The 27,387-nt window shown below is 41.1% G+C and overlaps 1 protein-coding gene across 4 annotated transcripts in view; it reads left to right on the forward strand.

Annotated features, from left to right (window-relative positions):
- LOC130293360 (germ cell-specific gene 1-like protein) overlaps positions 1 to 27,387 on the forward strand; it is a 101,114-nt gene that overhangs the window by 48,782 nt on the left and 24,945 nt on the right. The window contains exons 2-5 of one of the 4 annotated variants that reach the window (XM_056541948.1): positions 6,429 to 6,480; positions 8,348 to 9,038; positions 13,115 to 13,162; positions 25,389 to 25,541. In XM_056541948.1, coding sequence (XP_056397923.1) covers positions 8,714 to 9,038; positions 13,115 to 13,162; positions 25,389 to 25,541 — 526 coding nt within the window. In that variant the 5' untranslated portion in view covers positions 6,429 to 6,480; positions 8,348 to 8,713. Of the gene's footprint in view, positions 1 to 6,317; positions 6,481 to 8,347; positions 9,039 to 11,906; positions 12,083 to 13,114; positions 13,163 to 25,388; positions 25,542 to 27,387 lie in introns of those variants that run through there. The other 3 variants (XM_056541949.1, XM_056541950.1, XM_056541952.1) reach the window with 3 other exon arrangements.

A 27,387-nucleotide genomic window follows, 5' to 3' on the forward strand; every position in this document is an offset into this window, starting at 1 on the left:
CCTCAGCTACAAGAATCAGCTGAGGGCTGGCCGGTATGACGCAGGCTCGAGTCGGGAGCCTGCGTCATACCCAGTTAACGGCCATTGGACAAGTATACAGGTCCATGGTCGTTAACCAGTTAAAATGTTTCACCAAAGTTTTCTTTTAATGCGGATAGTACGTTGATCCAAGGATTTATTTTGATTGTCATATAGGAGTCGGGAAGGAATTTTTCCTCTGTCATGGGGCAATTGGCATCAGCCTCACCAGAGATTTTTGCCTTCCTCTGGATCAACAAAGTAGGGATATAAGATTGAACCTTTTTCAACCTTATGAATAGAGATGAGTGAACTTTTGAAAAATTCGATTCGGCTGATTTGCGGCAAATCTATATTGAAAACGGCTATTTCTGGACTACAGAGAGCGTCAATAGGAAAACACTTTGCTTTTTTCTAACACGCATATGGAGTGTGCTTTGGTAGTGAAATAATACCATTATTCAGAATGACATGCAGATTACAGGCATCACTTTTAGAATCACTGCCGCCGAGCGGCACAATGACTTTTGAAATTTAAATTGAAGATTTAGGGTAGCTAGTGCTACCATAAAACATTTTTAGGCCCAGGCCCAGCAGCATCAGTAAACCATATTTAAATAGAAATGTAAGATTTTGAAATTGAAATTGAGGATTTTGAAATTGAAATTTTAACTCCCAAGTTTTAGTGTCCCGGGCCCCGGCGTGTGAGTACAAAGGACCAAATCTAACAAGGAGTCACATGGCAACACAATGACAGAGTCTGGAGGTGGCATCAGTATGAGGAGACCATATAGTGGCTGAATGGCACAGCCTTGAGTTGGCTGAAGAGACCATATAGAGGCTGAATGAGACAGCCTGGAGGTGGCATCAGTATGAGGAGACCATATAGTGGCTGAATGACTGCCTAGAGATTGTGACAGCATGGGGAGACCATATAGTGTCTCAATGGCACAGCCTGAAGTTTGTGGCAGCATGAAGAGACAATAGGGCCTCACAATCTCTAAGATTAAAAGATGAATTTTGAAATTTCCATTGAAAATGTATGGTAAATAGTGCTACCATAAACATATATAAGTAATGTCCTAGGCCCAGCAGCATCACTAAACCATGTAGTTGCTGAATGACACAGACGAGCTGGCTGAAGCATCAGTAAACCATATATTGGATGAATGGCACAACCTCAAGGTGGCTGAAGCATGAGGAAACCATATAGTGGCTGAATGAGACAGCCTGGAGGTGGCAGCATAAGCATCAGGAGTCCTGAAAGTGACCCGGTGACAGAGTGGTGCGGTGGGTGGCAATACCAGTACCCGGTGACGAAGGTGGGTTAAAAAAGGTCTGTTCCAGAGGAATGTTTGTAACTGGGGAGCAGGGCCTTAAATCTGTTTTGCACTATCCATATTTGGGAAGTGTTGGTGTGGCACCATGGTCAATCTATCATCCTGGCTGATCCATGCATGATTCATGAAGGTATGCCACCACCTGCTGGTTCAGGTCCTGCTCCAGGTGTACCTGCTGCAGATGAGTTGCTTCAATATGCAGGTGAAGAAAGCTACTCATCAGCGACTGTAGTCTCAGGCTGATGCTGGTGGAGCTGGTACTGCTCTGTCACCCCCCCCCCCCTCCCCAGCAGCCATGGCAGTGGAAGGTGTGCGCAGGGGACCTGCGAGAGGATGGACGATGGAGCCGAAACGGACAACTGACTACATAGGATGCCTCTTTAGTAGGTCACTTTGTCCTCTCTCTCAGTGGGTGTAAAAAAGGCCCCTATTTTGTGGCAGTAGTGAGGGTCCAATAATGTGGAGATTCACAAGTCAGCACGCTGCCGAATGGTGACAATTCGGCTGTCACTACACAAGCAAGTGAGCATGCATTGTGCCATTTGTGCAAGTGACCCGGAGGGACTCCCTGCCTCCATCTCCACTGCATACTGCCACGGTGTATTTGGGTCCTCTATGGCACCTTCCTCATAACCCTCAAGCTCCTCTGGCTGCTCCAGATCCTCCTCTCCTGTCAGATTACTAGAAAAACTGCCCATTTGGTGAAACCTAAACTGTGCTCTACTATGCCCCTCCCCCTCCTCCTCCAGTTCAGCCCCCACAAGGCTAATGAGGCTGTGAGATGTAGGCGCCACGTCTCCAGTGCCCTGACCAACCATCGTTTCCAACACGTGTTGTAAGAAATGAAGCAATGGAATTACGTTGTTCATCCCGTAATCCTGGTGATTTATCAATAATGTGGCTTCCTTAAAGGGCCTGAGCAATCAGCAGGTGTCACGTATGAGCTGCCACTGGTTGACATTGAAGCTACACAGGGGAGTACCCCTATCAGCTTGAATCATCAAGAAATCGGTGGTGGCTTTTCTCTGTTCATATAGTCAGTCCAACATATGGAGGGTGGAATTCCAACGTGTGGCAAAGTCACAAATCAGACACCGGGATACCGTTCTGACGCTGCAGCTCAAGGAGGGTGTGCTTTGCGGTGTTCGAGTGCATGCAAAGTTTCCTTCCCAACGTTAGGATGTCTTGCAAATGGGGGAACACTTCAGGAACTGCTTCACAACCAGACTTTCACAGTATCTAGGTCCTTGACAGATTAACAGGTTTAAAATAGTACACTACTTAGATGTAGGTATGTGGTATGCACTTATGAGGGCAGAAAAATGTGCTACAGTACACTTAAAAAAAGTATATGAGTAAAAACACAAGTAAGTGAGTAGTTTTGCCTGGACTTTCACAGTATCTAGGCCCTTGACAGATTAACAGGTTTAAAATAGTACATTACTAAGAGGAAGGTATGTGGTATGCACTTATGAGGGCAGAAAAATGTGCTACAGTACGCTTCATTAATGTATTGAAGTAAAAGACCAGCCGGTAATTACTTTTGGCTGTCCTTTCACAGTATGTAGGCCCTTGACAGATTAACAGGTACAAAATAGTACACTATTTAGATGTACGTATGTGGTATGCTCTTATGAGGGTAACAAAAAGCGCTACGGTACACTTAAAAAAGTATCTAAGTAACAACACAAGCCGGTGAGTAGTTTTGCCTGGCCTTTCACAGTATCTGGGCCCTTGACAGATTAACAGGTTTGTACTGTGTAAGAATAAAAAAAAGACAGAGCTCTCATAGGGCAGTAGGTTTGATCAGATTTAAATATTTAGAGTGAGCGGTATATGCAATAACCACTCACCTTGCCTGGTTGCATTAGGCATGCAGCAACCTGGATTGTCTCGGTTTGGAAGTAACGGTGCAGCCGTCCAGAGATGTCAAGGAGGTGGCAGCCTCACTCGATAGTAGATAATCAGGATAGAAGGGGAAAAAAAACTCTGGATCCTGCTACTTAGAGGCAGGTATGTGGTATACACTTATGAGGGCAGAAAAATGCGCTACAGTACGCTTAATAAACGCATTGGAGTAAAGCACCAGCCAGTGATTACTTTTGTCTGTCCTTTCACAGTATGTAGGCCCTTGACAGATTGACAGGCACAAAATAGTACACCACTTAGATGTACGTATGTGGTATGCACTTATGAGGGCCGAAAAAATGCGGTACAGTATGCTTAAAAAAAAGTATTTTAGTAAAACACCAGCTGGTGATTACTTTTGCCTGGACTTTCACAGTATGTAGGCCCTTGACAGTTTAACAGGTACAAAATAGTACACTACTTAGATGTAGGTATATGGTATGCCCTTATGAGGGCAGAATAATGCGGTACAGTATGCTTAAAAAAATGTATTTTAGTAAAACACCAGCTGGTGATTACTTTTGGCTGTCCTTTCACAGTATGTAGGCCCTTGACAGATTAACAGATACAAAATAGTACACTACTTAGATGTTTATGTGGTACACAATTATGAGGGCAGAAAAGTGCAGTACAGCATGCTTAAAAAAAAGTTTTTTTGTTCAACACCAGCAGAACACAACAGTGCTGCAGCACAAAAAAGCTGTGTACTAAGCACAAAATTTCACTCTGTCAAATATTATTACGAATGGACTGCTAGGTATTATACCGCTTTTCTGTGTAACAAACACAGCGATGTCTGTCCTATCTCTTTGCAATGTAATGAATGATATGACAAGCTGCAAAATGGATGCCGAATATATAGGGCTGTGACATCACAGGGGTGACTGGCTGCTGATAGGCTGCATCCTGCATGTGATTCAGGGTCATCCCGCCTACTTCCCTTCCCGCCTTGCCTTCCCAATGTTCCTTGCCCCATGTACTGACATGTGGATCCGCTATTTTAGATGCCCTGTGGAGCCTGGACCGCAGTAAATGGAGTTTAATGATGCGATTCGCAAGACAGAATCGTGGCGATATTCGCATTAGTTGCGAATCAAATATTTCATGAAATTCGTAACGAATTTGGGTTTGTCAGCTTCGATTCGCTCATCTCTACTTATGAACTATGTAAATCATAGGTGCAGCAAAGTTCTGTCTAGCGAGGAACTCCTTATAATTTGCGACTTCCTCCCCACTATCTACTTATTTCAGTAGTCTGAACGCTTTCCTCTTATCATTTATCACATCTCTAACTATTTTGATTAACCCCATTGATTTTTATCACTTTTTCTAACACATTTATTCTCACAAGTTCAGAGGCTCTATTCAGGATACTCTTAAAAATGTATCAGCTTTCCTATATTTATTATTGAGTGCAAAGTGTAACTCTGTGTCATTTAGGTCCTATTTTAGTTGGGAAAAATTGGCCTTCCTGAAGTGTGCTTGTAGCCCTCCAGTAGACATTTCATTACAGTATAAATGAAGACTTATTAGCTTGTGTTTACTTTTATCAAGGTGACCCCCTACCTTTACTTTGGATACTCTGTCTGGCCTATCTGTTAGTGTAAGGTCCAGAAGCTGCAGGTTTCAGCTTCCCAGTTTATAGTAGGGTAGTTAAATTCCTGCATAATAACTTCCCTGCTTTACTGCCTCATTCTTTTGTTTTATTAGTACGTTCTCTGCTGCTTTCATTAATACTTCGTAACTTATAACAAAGCCTGCAATTTATTATTCGAATAGCACAGGGAAGTCTGTTCAGTGCTTTTTCACCAGCATTATGGCATAGCAGAGAGTAGTATGCACTGTGCTATGCTGTGATTGGCCAGTAAAGTAAGTTACAGTAAGGCCTGTGTGGGCACTACTGGCAAACAGCCAAACTCTGGTCCAGCCCCCTGAAATGGAAAGAATGGAAAATAGCTGTGAACTATGGAGGGGACTCTCAGAAGCTCAATGGTAGTACTGAAAGCACAAAAATCGCCTTGTCACTTCTTTGATGGGTTACTCTGACAAAACCATGCAGCTTTTTAAAAATCCTTTAAAACAACAGGTGTTTGTTAAAATGGAAAACTAGACATACGGACAGTAGATAGATATATTGGTAGACCTGTGTCTATTATGTAAAAATGTCTTAATGGTAGAATTCTTGACATACAGACAGTAGATAGATATATTGGTAGACCTGTGTCTATTATGTAAAAATGTCTTAATGATAGAATTCTTGACATACAGACAGTAGATAGATATATTGGTAGACCTGTGTCTATTATGTAAAAATGTCTTGATGATAGAATTCTTGACATACAGACAGTAGATAGATATATTGGTAGACCTGTGTCTATTATGTAAAAATGTCTTAATGATAGAATTCTTGACATACAGACAGTAGATAGATATATTGGTAGACCTGTGTCTATTATGTAAAAATGTCTTGATGATAGAATTCTTGACATACAGACAATAGATAGATATATTGGTAGACCTGTGTTTATTATGTAAAAATGTCTTAATGATAGAATTCTTGACATACAGACAGTAGATAGATATATTGGTAGACCTGTGTCTATTATGTAAAAATGTCTTAATGATAGAATTCTTGACATACAGACAGTAGATAGATATATTGGTAGACCTGTGTCTATTATGTAAAAATGTCTTAATGGTAGAATTCTTGACATACAGACAGTAGATAGATATATTGGTAGACCTGTGTCTATTATGTAAAAATGTCTTGATGATAGAATTCTTGACATACAGACAGTAGATAGATATATTGGTAGACATGTGTCTATTATGTAAAAATGTTTTTTTTGATAGAATTCTGGATAGAATGCAAGCAGTTTGTTGTAGCCAGATCTGTAATGAAGTCAGCTGTTTGTGTGCGTTAAGACCGTACCCAGATAGCTGCTAATGTTTTTAAAATCCTGTTAATCTCCCATAAAACTGATGTTAGGTCATCCAAGCAGATAATCAAGGCATTTTAATCAGCTTTACTCATTCTCACATCATAATAAAAAGCCTGTCTGGTGTTGTAGTAGAGAAGACATCATCCTCCCAGCTCATCCTTAGTCAAATGATTTTTAACTCTCATGTCTTCCTTTCCTATCATCTGTTGCAAACATCAAGTAATACGCTTCAGAGTTATTATTTGTGGATTCTGCTCTCAAGAATACTGCATGTAAGTATATTTTCAATGAGCTTTACCTGTGTTTTGTATTTTGTCTCCACAATTTGAAATGTCTCAGCAAAGCTTTTCATTTTATATGGTTAAGCTTAGCTAACTAGATCCTCTATTCCTGCCGTAATGTTACATGTATCAGCTATACAGAACACAAATTTCTCTTACTCTTTTAACTTTGCAAGGTCTAAACAATAATCAAAGACCTACAGTATATCCAATGTAACAGGGTTACATTTGTGGTTTTACAAAGATCATATATGCTACATCTGTAAATTGAACCAAACACATATATGCATGGGTGGGGGTTCCTTTAAAATTATGCATTTACAATTATGCATTTTTTTAAGCATCTTGCATGCAAATCTTGTCAGAGTATTAATTTAAAAGACATTAAGCTGTAAATACATAAACATGTATTATAATTAGCTTTACGTGATTTTTTTATTGTTAGATTTTTATTTAAATTGTAAATTTGATAAATCTTCACTGATGCTATTTTATATAATACATCAATAAGTGATGTCTTCTTTGGGGTAATATTGGGTAGGATGTAATGGTAAAGAAAAATTATTACTGAATAGTCCCTAATTTCTACGCTGTTGATGAAAAATTCCACAGTGTAAACTTGGTAGCCCACCATGTCTTAAAGGGTTATTCCCAAAAGATATTCTATAAATGCGTAACAGATGTATACCCCACATCTAAGACCCAAACCTATGTGGAGAGCAAGGAACCCTTAAAGAATACCTGTCATCAAATCATATTTTCTAAACTAATTCAGATTATATTCCCTAACTATTCCTAACACCCCTAACTTCCCTCGCAGGAGAAATTGGGCGTTCCTCATCATGCGTGACGTCACTGAAGCCTGCGAGAGCTGTGCCTTGCCATGCCCCACACACACTTCCTGAGTTTGGTCTCCTTCCAGGCCAGGAGGAGGCCAAACTAACTGTTCGACTCGCAGCAGGGAACAGAATAGAGCCACCTAGTGGCCAGTTTTTCAATCACATAAAAACATATAAAGGTTGCAAATTTTAATAGCAAGTAGATAGCAAAGTGTCTTATAATTACATAAGGAACAATATATTAGAAGTTTAGTTTGGTGACAGATACTCATTAAACCACCTGAGGACACAGGCCAGTGGTAGAACCTTGTGGAAATGCCATAAATGTCTTCATTTCGAAAACCCCTTTAGTTATCTTTATACATTCTACTGCCATGGGTACCATATAATTAGCAGATAATTGCATTGGCTATGAATGAATAATAAGAATTATTTAGTTTTACTTGTTATTGTTATTCCTTTATTGGTAAATATCCGGGCCTCTACTGGACATACTCTAATGAAATTAGTGGAAGCTGATATAATTTATTGAGTACTATGGCCACTGTGGTCAGGCATAGGTGGGTTTTACAAGTAAAGGTGCCCATACACCTTAGACTAAAGGCCACCAAACTTGCCACTTTCGGTAGGTTTTGCCAACTGTCTAAGGTATATGATGTCCCCCCTAACTCAGGTGATGTCGGTGGAGAGAAAGGTCAGCCATGCTGGATTTTTACTACCCAACTCTATTGTTCTGGGTGGGATATGTCTGTACTAGAGCTGTCTGGCTATGGCTTGCTGCTCCGCTCCCAAAAGAAAAAACTTGAATGTTTGGCTGTATGACAGTTATTGAAAAGGCCTTCTTAACAGACTCCTACCAATGCAATGTTAGCTAAAGTACATGTAAAAAGGATTTGAATTGCCTGTTACTATTAATATGACAAAGAAACGCTGCTGTGTACTGTTATTTAGGTTGGTGCATATTGTACTTTGAGAAGCTGGAGTTTATCTCTACTTTCATATATTTGTATCTATTTCAGAAAGCACTAAGAATGATCAAACAAAGATAAAATCCTCAATAATGTTTCAGGAAAAATACTTATCTTCCGCATCTCTGCATGTAACTTCTATATTGAATGAAAATTAAAGCATTTTTTGTAAATATATTTTACATTCTTGTAAAGCTTTTTATATGAAAAGTTAAACTGAAGAACTGTTAAAGGAATACATAAAAACAACATTTTGCATAAGTTTACTGGTTTGCTATGGCTCACAACAAAGGGATACATTCCTTGCAGTGATGAAGACCAGTGAGATGGCCTGTAGCAAACTATGAAAAAACTGAAGTGAAGCCAATGGAAAATTAGACTTAAAACACTCATGGATATATAGCATCTCTATCCAGTATGGAACTAAGCAGGAAAAACAGGTCACTCCTCTCTGTGGTATTGAACCTATTGGCTTTGAGTTTCTCTGTGGCAGCTTTCTTTACAAGTTACTGGTGTGAAGGAACCCACAAAGTGGTCAAACCTCCCTGCCTGTCAGCAGTAAAAAGTAAAAACTGCCAAATGCTAAGTTTAAACAGCACCACCACAAACAGCGACTTGACTGACATCAATGGAACATTGGACCAGAATGTAGTTCACTATAACTGGGAGACGGGGGATGACAAATATGCGTTTAAGTACTTTCACACTGGCTTTTGGTTCTCCTGTGAAAAACACCAAGGGGGTAAGTAGGAACAAACAGTGACCATGATTTTTATACTGAATAGATCAACTTGTGCAATAAATGCTAACTATAGATTCTATAGATGAAGAGCATTGGGTACAGCATGGGTTAAATCTACATAGAAGGGAGCACCAAGCGGACAGTGTTGCTCTACTACAGCCCATACACATTACTATATACGGGTCAAGCACAGCAATAGCTTTTTAGGATCTGTTAAAGGGGTACTCCTTAGAAAATATCTTATCCCCTATACAAAGGACAGAGGATAAGATGTTAGATCATGGGGGTCCCGCTACTGTAGACCCCGCGATTTTCCCTACTGTATCCCTGTCATTCGGTGCACAGAGAGAACTCTGCTCCGTGCCCGATGACTGGCGATGCCAGTATTAGCCATCACATCCCCTCCCATAGACATGAACGGAGAGGGGCATGGCGTGACAAATGCGGCCGCTGCCAGTGGGACCCCAGGGATAAGATGTTTAGAGCGGAGTACCCCTTTAAGCCTCATGCCCATTTCTTATAAAATCTTTGAACACCAAAACTCGGTTAGAAGATATATTTAAATTATTAAGGGCCTATCCACAGGATAAGCCATGAGAAGTTAATTGATGGGTTGCTGATGTCCAGTCCTCCACTTATCAGCTTATAAGCACAGCCAAGGCACAGGTTATAAACAATGTAGGTGAGTTTTGGCCAGAAAACCCTGTCAACATTTTTCATTCTTGAGGTGAGGGATGGCATACATTCATGCGAATAAGCCCTTCCCTCCAAAAATGTAATCACTTCTTTTTTCCATTTTACAAATAAATGTAAGAAAATTTAATAAATAAACATATATGGTATCGCTGCATGTGGAAATGTCCGACTTATGAAATATAATGTTAATGGTCTCATACAGTGCATAGAGTAAACATAAAAAAAATACCAAAGGCCAAAATAGCAAAATTTTTGGTCATATCACAATTAAAAAAATAAAATAAAAAAGGAATCAAAAAGTCACATATACACAAAAGTATTGATCAAAACTACAGATCATGGTGCAAAAAATGAGCAATCATACAGCCCCGTATATATAGAAAAATAAGAACATTATAGGTGGTCAGAATAGGGAAGTTTTAAACATAATTATTTAAAAAAAACAAGTTTGACTTTTTTCAAAAACAGTAGATTAATAGAAAAGCATGTAAACATGGGTATCATTTTAATTGTACTGACTCACAGAATAAAGAGAATATGTCAGCTGTGTACCGTAAAGTGCAGAAAATGTATATAAAAGAAGGAACAGAGAAAACAGAGTGTAGTTATCCTTTGTAAATAACATGACAGGTTAGAGGAATAACAAAAACAGAGCCAACACAACAACCAAATGCACAGGTGCATGGCCCTGGGACAAATACAAAAATACAAAAAGAAGGATGCAGCAGCACTAAACCAAAAAATTGAGGCTAGATGAGTAGATATATTAAGTTAGAGGAGTAGATATATGCTTACCTGCTGAGTACACTGTATAGGCCATTCCGGTGAGTATCCTTACTACTGTAGGTCCTCATCTCTAACCGAACTCCAGGTGAGAACGGTAAAGTCAGAGGGGGGGGGATTTATCATTATTGTCTGCGGTAGACATGTTTTACAGTTAATATTTTTTATCTATGAAAGTGCTGACGTGTGTAAAATTTATGAAATGGCACAGAGCATATGATAAATTTGTCTGAGCAATACACAGCTAGGGGAAATTACCTCAGCACAGTCAATTTCAAAAGTATCTGTGTTATGTGCTGTGTTGCTCTATTGTATTGCTGACCCCCTATAACTTTCTTATTTTTCTATGCATGGGGCTTTATGAAGGCGGGGGGGGGGGGGGGGGGGATGTGATGTGACCAAAAATCAGCAATTTTGGATTTTGATATTTTTGTTAACGTTTATTTTAATAGTTCTGCCATTTCCGCATGTGATGATACCAAACGTTTATTTATTTCATTGTTTAAAAAAAATATTTTGGGAAATGGGAAAGGAGGGTAATTTTTTTTTTAAGAAAAACTTTTTTATTCAAGTCAGGACATGCTGGGAGTTGCAGTTGTTTACCACACAGAGAGACACACGTTAGGGCAGCAGGCCCCAACCTATGACTCTCCAGCTGTTACAAAACTACAGCTTCCAGCATGTTCTCATTGTCAGGTAGGGCTGCATGATTTGGGGAAAATGTGCGATTGCAATGATTTAAATATTGTGATTTCGATATGCGACTGCGATACAATAAACAAATGGTGAAACTCCTCAATTTCATGTCCAGTCTCCCCCATTTTACATCTATCTCCCCATATTATGTCCATCGTCCATTTCACATTCCCCCCATTTCCGGTCCACACCCCCATTTAACGTCTCCCCCATTTCCCATCTATCCCCCCCCCCCATTTCATGTCCACCCCTTTTCACGTTTATCCCCCATTTCATATCTCCTTTATATTATATACACCCCCATTTAACATCTCCCCAATTTCATGTCCATTCCCCCATTTCACGTTATCCCCCATTTCATATCTCCTTTATATTATATACAACCCCCATTTAACATCTCCCCCATTTCATGTCCACTCCCCCATGTCACATCTACCCCCTATGTCATATCCCCATGTCACATCTTTCCTCCCTGTGACATCTTCTTTCCCATGTAACATCTCATCTCCCCCTCCATGTCACATCCTCCCCAATGTCACATATTTCCCTATATCACATCTCTCCACCCCATTTCACATCTCTCCTCCCTGTTATATCTTCTTTCCCATGTCACATGTCTCTTACCTATCCCATCTCCCTCGCCCATGTCACTTCTCTCCTGCATGTGGTTTGTGTCTTCCTTCCTCACAGACAAGCAGCTTATAGGATTTTACAGGCTCAGTCAATCACTGGCCTGACACATGACACTGCTACCTCCATTGATTGGCTGAGCAAGAAAGGTCCTCAAACCAGCTGGGAGGAGAGAATCCCGGGACTGCATGGAGAAGAACTTGATCTGCAGCAGACCTACCTACAGGGAGCGGGACTAGGTGAGCATCAGATGTTTTTTTGTTTCTGCTGCACCACAGGCAAATAGTTACAAATTACAACTCCCAACATGCCCTGACACTGTCAGGGTATGTTTTGAACCATTTGCCTGTGGCTCGGGGAAAACATACAAAATCAGATCTGACTGCTTGGTGGTGACTTGCACCAGAAAGGGGGATTGTGACTTTTCCCACTGAAAAGTCACAATGATAGATTCATGACCACTGCATCCGCCTAGGGAGATTTCATTGTGAATAGTGAGTTCTCTCAAATCAGCAGTGCGGTGCTTTGGTGCACAAAAGTGGCACAACAGGGATTTATTCTGACTGCCATATTTGGAGTCGGGAAGGAATTTTTACCTCAAGTATGAGGGTTTTTTGACTTCCTCTGGGTCAACTCAGTAGGGACTCATGAGGGATATAGGTTGAATTTGATGGACTCTGGTCTTTTCAACCTTATTAACTATGTTACTATGTTACTAACATGCCCTGCGACCTTTTTGCGCCAAAGCACCACACAAAAAACCTGTGTAATTGCTTTGATAAATCCCCCTTGAGTCCATGGAATCAGTCAATAAAGGAGAAACATAAAGGGCACTTAGGGTCGAACTAACAATTTATACAAATAAAACACAATTTTGTTAGTAAATTGAAAACGCATTTCCTGATTATTTTCCCGCTTTTACCAGATCATACCTGTAAAGTGCACTCAAAGCGCTGGCAGCTACATTTTTAGCTTTAGGTGCTTTGATCGGCATTGATCAAAGAGGTTAATTGCGGACATCAGCGTAAACTGGCGGTTCACGGCTGCTAATAGCAGCTGGTATTCACTGGGTGCTCAGCTTGCTCAGCTTGAAAGTGCACTTCATATACCCTGAGTGGGCAGAGTACAAAAATATATAGCCTTTGTCATAAAATAGGCCCACATTACTAAACTGCTAGATCAATATCTACAGTAAATCAACAAATGTTTTGTTTATATACTAGATGCATTTGGAAACGTAGCCATTGTTTTCATGTTGCATTTTGTTTCAGAAGAAGCATGCCGAAGCTTTATTGAATTGTCTCCGGATTCTGAAAAAGGTACAGATATCTGATATGTTTTTTTGTACCATAACATTAAAGGAGTACTCCAGCAAAAGTTAACTTATCCCCTATCCACAGGCACAAGCTTCATTCATTTCTATGGGAGCGCCAATGATGCGTGAGTGCTGTACTCAGCTCTTGCTGGTGATCCCATAGATATAAATGGAGCATGTGCCGCCTGCAATACATGCTCCTCCTCACTGACCGCCAGATCCCGTCCCAGATATCGCCCAGGGGGGGGGGGGGGAGGTCAGCAGTCAGACCCCTTCCGCCCCCCCCCCCCCCCGATCAGCTACTTATCCCCTATCCTATATGTAAATTTTTGCCATAGTTCTCCTTTAAGATAATGGCCCATATTTACTAAGAGTGGAGTGGAGGTTTCTTTGTGGGTTTTAATTCCCTACAATTTATTTCCCACGGTATTTACTAAGGTTTCCCTACATTTTCCACTTTCCCTACACTTTGCTTTTTTTACACATGCTCTGATCTGTCTGGTTTTCCTCTGCTCAAATCCACCACATTTTATGTGGAAACCTTAGTAAATATGTTGAGTTTTTGTGAAAATGTCAGGAACACGCCCCTTTTCGGGTTTTCTTAGCAAAATGGAGAGTTAGTCAGGAGTTTTTCAATTCTGGTGCAAAATCTGGCGCAGACAGAATTTCTGGCGCAATGCGACAGAATCTGGTGCACAACCCGACAAAACATGTACTTACAATAGTAAATGAGGGCCAATATGTGCAATAGCTGTTTTACACAATCATGTGAAAATCATAGACCATACTTACGTCTTTTGTCTTTACAACCCTAAGGTTAGCTTTCCACACAGAATTTTTTTTCTGATGATTTTTTTTTTGGGGGGGGGGGGGGGGGGGGGGAAACAACCACTGCAGTTTTTGAGCCAATGTCAGAAGGGGATCCAGCAGGAAGGAAAAGTATAAGTTCTTATTTTAAATTTCCCATTCCTTTTGAATACACTTCTGGCTTTGGCCCAAAAACTCCTGAAAAAAACCTGTATGGAAACCTAATAGTGATTACGTAGAAGTATTTTACAATTCAAAATTGGGGGAGATTTATCAAAACCTGTTCAGAGGAGAAGTTGCTGAGTTGCCTACAAAGTTCAAGAGTTGGGAGTATTTTCTGTTTATCGTGCGCCAAATGTTTCTGTGATATGGCATGGATTAGATGATTTTTTATGGACCTTGTGTGAGTTAAGGGGCTTCCAACTAAAGAACATTAAATAACAATTTTGAAAAGTATTGTTTTTTTTCCCTTACTTTATATTGTACTTCGCCATTATTATGCAAGTAGATTAAATGTAATCTCCACTGGAATATCTAAATTTGATATCAACGTGAGTATGTGTTTAGTTGATTGTTAGAAATCTACTATAACCTGTTGCGAGCGCAAGGCGAAGAGGTACGACCTGGCGCCCGAGTCCTTAAGGACCTGTACTACCTGGTCCCGTTAGGGCATTTAAAACACACTCACAGGCTAAGCGTGCGTTAAAGTTGGTGGGTCCGGACAGCTATCAGCAGCCAGGACCCAGGGTTATTGCCGGGCATCATCGATCGGGCTGATGCTCGGCATTAAACCTTTAGACACTTCGATCAAAGTTGGTTGCGGTGTCTAAAATGAAAGTGAAAGCATGCCAGCAGCTCGGTGGAGCTGATTGGGACCATCATGATGACATCGCGATATCCCGATCAGCTGAGAGGATGGCAGGAGGGCCCTTACCTGCCTCCTTACTGTCCGATCGGGCCTCTGCTGCTCCCAGCCAGCCATGCAGGCTGGAGCAGCAGAGCAATGATAACAATAACCAATGCTATGCTATGGCATAGCATTGAACAGTATATGCAATCAAAAGATTGCATGGTATAGCCCCCTATGGGGACAAAAAAAAAAAAAAGTAAAAAGTGTAAAAAAAAAGTTAATAAATGTGACTAAGCCCCTCACCTAATAAAAGTTTTAAACACCCCCCATTTCCCATTTTTTAGATAAAATAATGTAATAAAAAATAATCATATATGGTACCGTCGCGTGCGTAAATGTCGGAACTATTAAAATATAAGGTTAGCTAAACTACACGGTCGATGGCGTACACGTAAAAAAAAAATCACTTTATTGTCACGACCGACTGGGGGAGACAGGGAGAGTGAGCCCCAAAACTGACCCTACAAACACTCTCCCTGCCTACTTGCCCATCCATCCTAACCGATTGATTGACAACTGGGTTCCGGTCCCTCCCTGCGCTAAAGTGCAGTAGCGTAAAAACACATAATAATACACAATCTGTCATGAGCCAGAAACATTACAGGAGCATAGAACATTATAAATACTGGACTCAGATAACTGACATAAACAGATAAAGTTCAGAGGACACTGATCAGTAAGTAAGCACAAAGAACACTATAGACCAATGGTAAAGCACAGAGGAAACACTAATTCAGTGATCGTGAACTCTATGATCAGTGCATGTACTAACAAACTCTAAAGATCAGATCAACCAAACAGGATATAAATATAGAACACTGTTCAGACTGGACACAGATAACTAACAAACAGATTAGGTCCAGAACACAAGACTGGGAAACGGATGAGTTAACATATACTCCATGAACAAACAGGAATATAACATACAGAGCACAGATAACACTAGACCAGAAGGGAATGAGTCAGAATAGACTCCAGGAACAAACAGGAATAAACTCAATCCCCCAGAAAACCTACAGTAGACATAGGAATTTCTTGATACCAAAACTCAATTCCCCAGAGTCCCCATGAAGGGTAACAGGGATGTCTAATTACAAAAGACTCAGAAAATGGATACAAGAAAACACACAGTGTGAACAGCATACTAATCCTAAAAATCGACTAATCAAACACAGATAAAAATCCCAGAACATCTCAAAGATAAATACAAAGTGCAGGCTAAGGCAGAAATGCTAGCATTAAAGCACAAACAGACAAAGAATGTTTCACTAACAACTTCATAGCAGCATGTCAATCACCAGCTCAGAACCTAGACTGAGCTGGAGATATCTAGACACACCCGCACAGCCATTGGGTGAAAGGATAAAAGCTTTAACTATTTCCTAGCCAGGAAACATCAAACTGTTAAGACACAACCTAAATCAAATGGCCGTGTCTGAACGTAAGCAAGACAGACACTACCTACATATACCAAAAAAATAAAAAAAAATAAAAAGCTAACAAAAAGTCCCATTATAACAAGAATGGTACCGATAAAAACTACAGACCACTGCGCAGACAATGAGCCCTCAAATAGCCCTGTATGCAGAAAAATAAAAAGTTATAGGGGTCTGAAGATGTTAATATACTAATGCTAACATACTAATTTTGATGCATGTAGTTATAAATGTTTTAAATAGTAAAATAAAATAAGACCTACATAAATTGGGTAACCTTTTAACCATATGGACCTACAGAATAAGGATAAGGTGTCATTTTTACCGAAAAGTGCATTGCATAGAAACGGATGCCCTAAAAAGTAGCAGATTTTTAGAAGGAGAGGAGGAAAAAACAAAAGTGCAAAAACGAAAATTGGCCTTCACCTTAAAAGAGTCACCTTAAAAGAGTCCTTAAGGTGAAAATGGGCTGATTCCTTAAGGTGTTAAAGGAATATTCCAGGAATTTTTTTTATTTGACTATGCTACAGGGGCTGTAAAGTTAGTGCAGTTCATAATATAGTGTTTGTACCTGTGTTTGACGGTTTTCTCACAATTCTTCTGTGATTTTCACCCCAATATTTATTTTTAACAGCATTCAAAATGATTGTTGTCTCAGAATTTTTCCCCAGGTTGCAATGCAGCCGAGACCTGACTCACTAGTCAGCTGATGACAGGGAGCCTGTCTGCTTCAATGGGTGGAGCGATCACTTGGTGGGAGAGAGATCAATCTGCAACTAATACAACAGCTGCAGGCACCCTGATTGAAAACCACAGGTCTTTTGAATGGATGCAGCTCATTTATGTTTCAATGGGTGGGGTGGCTGATGTGTGGGAGGGAGGAAAATGGAATTGTAGTCAAAAAAAGAAAAGTCAAACAGGAAACACGAGTTCACAAAAACCTAGCCACAGTATTTTGGTAATCTCGCAATTTTATTTAGAAAACCCTACAAAGGGGTGTGGCCATTGAGGAAAAGGGGTGTGTCTCCTAAAATCCCCAAATTTTCAAAAGAAACCTACAAATTTACTTATGTTTCCACATGAAATGTGGTGGATTTGAATTCTGGAAAACCTGACAGATCAGAGCATGTGAAAAGGAGCGAAACATAGGGAAAAATCGCCAAATACAAGATACAATAGTAGATACCATGGAAAAATACCTGTCAGAAACAAAAACCCACAAAGAAAACTACACTCCAGTCTTAGCAAATGAGGGTCAAAATTTCTGCTATTAAGACGTATTTTGGCCACAAAAAATCATCACAAAAACTGCTTCCTCATTTTCAAGACTATGTACACATAATAAAATGAATACTGTTCGTCTGTAAGATAGATAAAAAATACAGACATATTTTATTCCTATCTGTGTACACAATGAAAGCCAAGGGAAAAGAGTGCACATACTGTTAAAAAAAAAGCTTTCATAATTCCAATGTTGGCATTATAGATGTTTTTTAACAGTGTGTGCACTCACAGCCACTTTTCCATAGACAATATTGTGCACATTATTAGAATCCTATATTACTATGCATTTTGCGATTCATTTTACAATGTTTGAGCATAGCTCCTCTTCCAAGATGCAGTTTTTGTGGTGTTTTTTCCAAAAAATATTGTGCAGTAATATTGGCTTTTTTTATTTTATTTATTTTTTGTTGTTTTATCCACTGTATCCAAGTCTTGTTATCCTTTCATCATGCGACTAAAGGATTGTTTTTAAAAATTGGGATAAAAAGGCAGAAAAAGGCAAATATATACACATGATGTTTTTTTTATTTTACGTTCCTCTAAGGGAGGAAAACGCCAAAAATTCTTGGACAAAAACGTCATGCCCTCAACATGCTGAGATTTTTACAAACTGCCCCTGAGCCTTAAAACAACAAAAAAGGTTAAAACACACACGAAAAAAAAACAATAATGTTAGAGGTTACCCCTTAGGCTATGTTCACACAGTGTGGAACCAATAGCAAAATATGGATGTAAAAAAGGAATGAAATAAGGGAGTATTTTTAATCTAATAATGTGCATAATGTAAGTCTATGGAAAAATGGCACATACTGTTAGGCTATGTTCACATTCCAGAATTTCTGCATGGAATTGTTCATGAATTTATAGCCAATACCCTTTAATGGGATTCCGCTGCACACAGCAGAATTTCTGCTGCAGGAATTTCATTTCAAGTGAATGGGCAATTAATTCCTGCTGAATTTACTACATAATTTTCATGCAGAATTCCATGCAACAATTCTGCTGTGTTAATATAGCCTTAGTTCACATACTGGTAACCCCTCAAGGACACAGTAAATTTCCTGTTTTGTGTTTTTTACCTAAAGCTGCCAGTGAGATCCGATCATCTCCTCACCGGCCTCCGCCGCCTTCCTCGGGTCTTTTACTCTGGTCTGAAATCGAGTAGACCAGAGCAGAAGATCACCGATAATACTGATCAGTGCTATGCCCTATGCATAGCACTGAACAATATTAGCAATCAAATGATTGCTATAAATAGTCCCCTATGGGGACTATGAACCCCTTGGGGACCGAGCCCATTTTGACCTTAAGGACCAGAGCATTTTTTGCAATTCTGACCACTGTCACTTTAAGCATTAATGACTCTGGAATGCTTGTAGTTATGAATTTGATTCCGAGATTGATTTTTCGTGACATATTCTACTTTATGGTAGTGGTAAATTTCCATCGATACTTGCATAATTTCTTGGTGAAAAATTCCAAAATTGCATGAAAAATGTAAAAATTTTGTATTTTTATACAAGCTCTCTGCTTGTAAGGAAAATAGACATTCCAAATAAATTATATATTGATTTACATATACAATATGTCTACTTTATGTTGAAATCATAAAGTTGACATGTTTTTACTTTTTGAAGACATCAGAGGGCTTCAAAGTATAACAGCAATTTCCAATTTTTCACAAAAATTTCAAAATCTGAATTTTTCAGTGACCAGTTCAGATTTGAAGTGAATTTGAGGGTCTTTATGTTCGAAATACCCCATAATGGACCCCATCATGAAAACTGCATGCCTCAAAGTATTCAAAATGAAGTTCAGAAAGTTTGTTACCCCTTAGGTGTTTCACAGGAATTATTTCACACTCTTTATTCATGTGGGGGATGTGCAGTGGTGTTTTACGGTATGGGGATTCTCCCTGCACTCCGGGCCGGGATCCCTATACGCGCGGCTGCCGACTTCAGCGGCAGCAGCGCTTTTACTTTCCCTTTGGCGGCCGCACGTACCGCTCTGACCGCCGTCAGCTGAGAGACTGCCGGCGTTTTACCTCTGCCCGCTCCCGACTTTCACATATGCGCTCGGGGCCGGGAGCGGGCGCCAGTTCTCCCGGCGCGAAAACTCTCCGCCCCTTCCCCGCACCCATCATTCGCATATGCGATTCGCATATGTGGGCGCCATTACTGGGGCTCTTCACAGTTCGTGTGGCATAGCTCTGCCCACCCGCCTTACAGTTCTCCAGGCGCAAAAACTGTCTCCTATCAGCGCTGTGCGCGCGCAGGGAGAGGGGTTTCAGGGTCAATCATTGGTGCCCTTATTATAGCTCAGCCCCCTGCTCCTTGGGTCCAGCGTATTCAGCTTGCTCACAGGAGTTCTCCTCACAGCAGCTGCCCGGTTGGGGACACAGACTTGGGTGAGACCGTTTTCTTTTTTACTATGTCCGAGCCCAGACCTGTTCCTCCCTCCAAACAGATACCTGGGACCCTGGTTACTTATTACACCTGTAAAGACTGTAACACAAAAATGTCAGGTTCTGCTGAACCCACTTGCTCTGCCTGCACCACTGCTCCCCCAGACGCCCTGTCATTTCTGTTCAAGATGTCCCTCCAGACCCTGTGGGTTCGACCGTCCCTCCAGTCTGGGTTTCCTCCCTCTCCCAGTCTATATCTGACTTGGCTCAGGTCTCCCGTTCCATGGTGACAGCCGTGGAGAGGTCCTCCCTTCACCAGCAATCCAGAGGGACCCTTTCCCCTTCCAACTATGCTGACCGCTCTCGCAAGCGTCATAGGGGTGTTTCTTCAGGGTCATCCCCTGAGTCTTCTGGCAGGCATGGGCGCTCCTCTCTCAGGAATCGCTCCCCTGCTCCAGCAGGCTGCAGGTGCCCCTCTTCCAGAGGACGCTCTCATGGTCGCTGCTCTGGCTCCCCAGACCCACGTACCAGGTCAGCCTCTTCCTCATCCAGGGCCACCTCAACACGCTCCCATTCTACTGGAGAACTTGCGGATGAAGTTTCCGATTCGGCATCTGATTCAGAGGAGCGATCGGATATGGCTGACACGGTGAACTCGTTGGTTTTGGCCATAAGAGACACCTTCCATCTAGAGGACCCAGGATCTTTGGACGTAGCTCCAGAAGTATCCTTTCATTGTGCCCGTCCGGCACCCAAGATGTTCAGCTCTCATGCTGAATTTAACGCCCTGCTGGAATCCACCTGGAGGCATCCTGACAAGAGGTTTCAGGAAGCAAAGAAGGTTCAGGTGCGGTATCCTTTCGCCAAGGACCTCATCTCAAAGTGGACTTTCCCTCCATCGGTGGACCCACCAGTCTCCCGCCTCTCTAAAGCTACGATGCTGATGCTGGCGGATGCGGCTGCCTTCAAGGATCCGGCAGACAAAAAGGTAGAGATCTTGGCAACATTTGCCAAGAGTTCCTTATTACCTCAGAATAGGGCTTGCGCTACTTCCCGTAGGAAGTCTTCTTCTTTTCGGTCCTTTCGGACTTCTGGTCCCACTAAAGGGTCAAGGTAGGCACCCTCGCGGGACAAAAAGGTTCCCTCCTTCCGGGCGCGCACCTCTTGGAAGTCGGAAAATCGTTCCGGACTTTTTGCGGCCAAGTCTGGCACCTACAAACCCACTTCTGTATGAAGGGACGCCCCCACCCGCAATTTTTTCTCGGGTGGGAGGTCGTCTTTTATTTTTCGAGATGTCTGGGCTGCGCACATTCAGGACTCCTGGGTCAGGGACGTGGTGTCCAACGGATACCGGATCGAATTTGCTTCTCTTCCGCGGGATCGATTTGTAACCCCATTTCTCTCTAGTAAGGAGATACCTCATATGTGGATGTTAAGTGCTCTGTGAGCGCTCTAGAGGGCTCAGAAGGGAAGGAGTGACAATGGACTTTTGGAGAGCAAATTTTGCTAAAATGTTTTTGGGGGGGCATGTGTATTTTAGGAAGCCCCCATGATGCCAGAACAGCAAAAAATACCCACATGGCACAATATTTAGCAAACTACACCCCTTATTGAATGTAAAATGAGATACATTGAGCCTTAACACAGGTGATTGATGAACTTTCACTAAATTTGGACGGAATAATGAAAAATTTGATTTTTTTTCATTAAAATGCTGGTGTTACCCCACATTTTTCCTTTTCATAAGGGGTAATAGGAGAAATTGCCCCCCAAAATTTGTAACCCCATTTCTCTCGAGTAAAGAGATACCTCATATGTGGATGTAAAGTGCTCTGCGGGCGTACTAGAGGGCTCAGAAGGGAAGGAGCGACATTGGGCTTTTGGAGAGAGAATTTGGTTGGAGTGGAATTCGGGGCCATGTGCGTTTACAAAGCCCCATGGTGCCAGAACAGTGGACTCCCCCACATGTGACCCCATTTAAGAACCTAGACCCATCGCAGAATGCAATAAGGGGTGAAGTGAGCATTTCTATCGCATTGGTGTTTGACAGATCTTTGGAACAGCGGGCTGTGCAAATGAAAAATATTTTTTTTTTATTTCACGGACCACTGTTCAAAAAAATCTGTCAGACACATATGTACCCCTTGTTACATTCAGTGAGGGGTGTAGTTTTTAAAATGGGGTCACATGTGGGGGGTCCACTGTTCTGGCACCATGGGGGCTTCAATTCCAGACACATTCTCTCTCCAAAAACCAAATTTTGCTCCTTCTTCTCAGAGCATTGTAGTTTGCCTGAAAAGCACTGTTTATCCACATATGGAGTGCACTTTACATATGGGATATTTCAGTACTCAGGAGAAATTGTGTTAAAAATTTTGGGGGTATTTTTTCTCCTTTCACCTCTTGTGAAAATGAAAAGTATGGGGCAACACCAAAAACATTTTTTTTTTACACTAATGTGCCGGTGTAGCCCCAAACGTTTCCTTTTCCTTAATTGTAAAAGTAGAAAAAGCCTCCCAAAATTTGTAACACAATTTCTCCCGAGTACGGAAATACCCCATATGTGGCCCTAAACTGTTGCCTTGAAATACGGCAGGGATCCGGAGTAGAGAGCGCCATGTGCATTTGAGGCCTAAATTAGGGATTTGCATAGGGGGCAGACTCAGATGCATGCATGGCGCATTCCTCCTCCATCAAAAATACCCTAAGGCAGTGTTTCACAAACAGGGTGACTCCAGCTGTTGCAAAACTCCCAGCATGCCTGTACAGTCAATTGCTGTCCTGCAATGCTGGGAGTTTTTGTTTTGCAACAGCTGGAGGTTCCATTTTAGAAAGAGTGCCGTACAAGACGTTTTTCATTTTTTATTGGGGGTGGGGGAGTAACTGTGTAAGGGTGTGTGTCTATGTAGCATCTTACTCTTTATTTTGTGTAAGTGTAGTGTAGTGTTTTTAGGGTACATTCACATGGATGGGGGTTTACAGCGAGTTTTCCTCCGGGAGTTTGAGCAGCAGAACCCATTGAAGTGCTGCTGGTAACCTGCAGGTAACTCGCCTGTGTGATTGTACCCATAGAAAGATTTACACCTCCTGAGTCTATGGAGAAAAATTTGAATTTATCAGTTAGTGAACTATTTTTGTCCACTTTTATTTTGAGTGGTGGTAATGTGTGCCAAATGTATTAAATGGTCACATGGCATTTGACAAGGAGGTACATATTTCCTGAAAATTTTACATGATAATTCCTCAGTTTATTCCAGCAAGTCTTTTTCAAGTTCCAAAGCAATTTTGTATATCTATAGCTGCATGAAGTCTACCAATATAATTAAGATGTATATTAAAGATGCATGGGACTCGTGTTCCATCTTTGAGACAAAAAGACAATTATGTTTTCAAAAATGTATGCAAAAAAACTCCAACTTCATTTTACCTAATCACTTTAGTTACTTAATACAGTTAAAACCCGTCCATCAATTTCAGCCTAAGGCAGAGAAAAAATGTGGATAAAAGGTAGGAGTAATAGTAAATATTACTACTTTGCTCCCTCTCATTGATCCAGAAAAAGGCACCCAAAATTTTTTTTTTAAATAAAAAAAAAACCAATATGGAACATGAACAAAGCTTTTTTTCAAGTCAACTTGTGCCAGAAAGTTCAACATATTTGTTAATTACTTCTATTCAATTTTTTTAAATCCTTCCAATAAGTATCAGCTGCTGTATGCCAGTTCTTTTTTGTCTGACCTCAATGCTCTCTGCTGACATTATGGTCAGACAGAAAAGAACAACTTAACTTCCTCTGTAGCATACAGCAGCTGATAAGAAAAAAAGTTGTTTTCCACCAAGGTACCCCTTTAAGATGCTAAGTGCCAATCAGACTGGATCAACATTTCTATAAATTTACTTAAGTGTTTATGTTATTTTGGTAAAATAAATAATCTATGCCTTTCTTGAAACCGTCAACTTCTCTCTTTAAGTGATTATTTTACAGATACACTACTCTTATACAGATACACTACTCTTATGCTGAAGAAAGCTTGTCGTCTCCAAAACTGTAACCCTTTTTTTCAGACAGCAGGAACGGCTTTTTACTCTATATAATATTCAATGCATTAGTTATAGTAAACAAGATACATTATACATTTTACCTGGCCAAACCCCCACTTCTGCTGGCTTTCCATACAGGAGGTTCCCACTGCGGTCCTCTTCTTACTAGTTCCAGTGATGTGCCTTGCTGCCAGGAACTGTGTTTACTCAAGCTGCCTTTATATTAAGACCCTTTTAGGGTGCGTTCACATGCTAGTAGTTAGCAGCGAGTTTCCCACTGGGGGAAACCCACTGCAAGTTACGCTACCATTGATTTAAATGGGCCCGCGGACAGTCCGCAAATCTGACACTATTCTGTGGGTCTGTGGACCCATTAAAATCAATGGCAGCGTAACTCACAGCAGGTTTCCTGCTGCGTTAAACCTGCTGCTAGTAATAGCGTGTGAACGCACCCTTACACAGGTCAATTTTCAGACAAATGAGTGTTCCTAGGAATGCTCATTCCCGATAATTGGACCTAATACAAATGAAACCCTGATTGGGAGTAAAGGCCCTTTTACACTGGGCGATTAACGGGCAAATGAGCGTATATCCATGTATAGGCCCCCGACTCTGTGGCCCATATATTGTATATAAATCTGTACAATGTGTATTATATAATTATAGGCCACGGCTCGTTGCCCCTATATATTGTATATAAATAAATATCATACCATACATATATTATATAGTTCATGGGCCCCTAGGGGGCTCTTTGCCCCCATATAGTTGTAGGCGGCTGCCACAGGCCCCCTCTCTAGACTACATGCCCCTATATAGTATAGTTTGCTAAAGGCTTCCTTGCTCTGTGCCCCCACTGTCATAGGTCTGCATACAGCCCCACTTCTTCGGTGCTCCACTGCTCCTCCAAGCCATAGTATAGGTCCTAGGACAGGAGTAGCAGTGGAGCAATGAAGGCTAAAGCGAGCAATAGTTTAGTAACTGCCCCGTTCCGGTCCCCCCTCCAGCATCTAGGGACCACGCCAGGGTTCAGGCCCGCTTGATCGTCCTGACATGCACCTGACGTCAGGTGTGTCACTCGTGACTTGTCCTAAGTTCCAGCTGCCACTGCTCATTGACATAAAATGCCACGAGGTGCCACTCAAGATTAGGCAACAGGCTCTGTGGCCACTGGCTGCTGTGGGCAAAAGAGATAAAATCATAAAAAGACAGGAAAGCCCCAAAATAATATAAAAAAAAGAGACTATCCGATTTGGATGCATGGTCTGCCTAACTAAAAATAACTCAGTGCTATAGTGGTGCTTCTACTATTTTTACTAACAAGTCATGAAATTCATCTTTCCTATAGGTGTCCTATGGTTGTCAGTTATATCAGAGTTTTTATACATTATATTGCTCAGTCTCGGTTTTCTGCTTATGTGCTTGGAATTATTCACTTCCAGTAACTTCATAGATGGTTTGAAAATCAATGCATTTGCTGCTATCATCACAGTGTTGTCAGGTAGGTGATATGTTTCTTTATTTACATCAAGTAAAATAACATCATGGTTATGATTATTTTGCCTACTACAGGTTATATAGTAGAGATCAGTTATGTCAAACAGTAACTTGCTGAACAGAAAGCTAAACAATACCAGAAAATGTCAAAATTTTTTGTCACGAAGCATATTTATCCCTAGAAACTGATGAATAAAGGTAAAATTTTAAGTCCCCAAGGAAACATTTTATGTATGCAGATCACTGATAATACTGTGTCAAGCCTGTGACCTGTGACTTTAGAGGGACATTAGGGAAATTACTAACTAGAGTATGTTACCCTATTGTCCAATAGCACTACAAAAGACAAAGTGGCACAATTGTGGATATCCTAACAATAGCTGCAGGGCAACAGCTCATACATATGTCACCGCGGGAGAGCTGGGTCCTCATCCTGCGAGTCCGGAGGTGCTGGGAACCAAAGAACTGAAAGTCACAATAAGGTATGCTCAAGAAGAAAAGTGGTTACCCACACTCACCGCTAGGCACGACTTGGCTGTATTGTCTCTCACGGACATCTCGTTGTTACGACTAGCTCGGTGTTAGACTAGCTGCAGGGCACTCAAAGGCTACTGCCGGCTGGTTTTGTACTGGTTGCGCTTCTTCGGGCCTCGTATCAATTATTGCGCAGTGCTGCTAGTAAATAAAGAGAAAATCCAGTCATGTGATTAGTGGTGCTACGGATCAGGGTAAGGGACAAACAGAAAGAAAAAGTAAAGCAGAAAACAAATACTGCTGGTGAAGACCAAAACCTCACTATTAACTGAAAGCAGGATTCTACTGGAACATAACAGACCTAAATACATATGCGGGGGACATTATTCCAATGTTCGCCCATTAGAGGAGTGATTGCATTTCTATTCCGTCATTGAGACCTATGGGTCCGAGCACCTCTGTGCGCATGATCCAATAGGTCTCAGCACATAACAATAAAGTATTCTTGTCACAACCTGCTCCTGCTTGTCTAATTACTTCCAAATTTGAGTCATCTTGTGTTGCCACCGTACACTTCTCTCATGTGCTCGATTAGCCGTGGTGCTCCTGAGCCTGTTTGAACGGAATGCAGATGTAATCGTATTCTGATGTGAGTTGACGGATGGTCTTTCCTATGTAGTACCTTTGACACTCGCATAAAAAAAAAGTATGCTACATACTTGGTTCAGCACGTGATTAGTTCTCTGGCTGAAAAATAGTAGCCTCCCAATCTACCTTTACTTAGGCAGCTGTTGTGTTTGCACTGTGGACAACTTCCACATTTTTTATTACCTCCTGGGTAGCCTTGTGTTGACCAATCAAAAATAATAATAAAAATCTACCAGTATTTGTCACAGGTTATAGCAAACAATTTACAGCTATAAAAAAAAAACATCATTAATAAATTCCTCCCAGTATTAGAAAATGATCCTGCCTTGATGAACATTGATAAAACTCATGTCAGAGTGGTCTCCAGACGGGGTCCCTCTTTGGGATCAGTTCTATCCCCCAGTTTGTTTTTAGAGAATGAAAAGAGTACCAACAAAACTTGGTTGAATTACCCAGGCACATGGAAATGTGGCCATGGACAGTGTGCAACCTGTAGGTACATTAATAAATCTAACTTTTTTCAATCATATAGAACAGGCAAGGTATACCACAATAGGACATATATAAATTGTAATACATCCTATGTGGTCTACTTGGCCACATGCACTGAATGTTGTGTTCAGTACGTAGGCTGCACATCCAACTCCCTTAACCCCTTCAGGACCAAGCCCATTTTGGCCTTAAGGACCAGAGCGTTTTTTGCACATCTGACTACTGTCACTTTAAAC

This window comes from Hyla sarda, chromosome 10 (genome assembly GCF_029499605.1).
Source record: "Hyla sarda isolate aHylSar1 chromosome 10, aHylSar1.hap1, whole genome shotgun sequence".
Lineage (NCBI taxonomy): Eukaryota > Metazoa > Chordata > Amphibia > Anura > Hylidae > Hyla > Hyla sarda.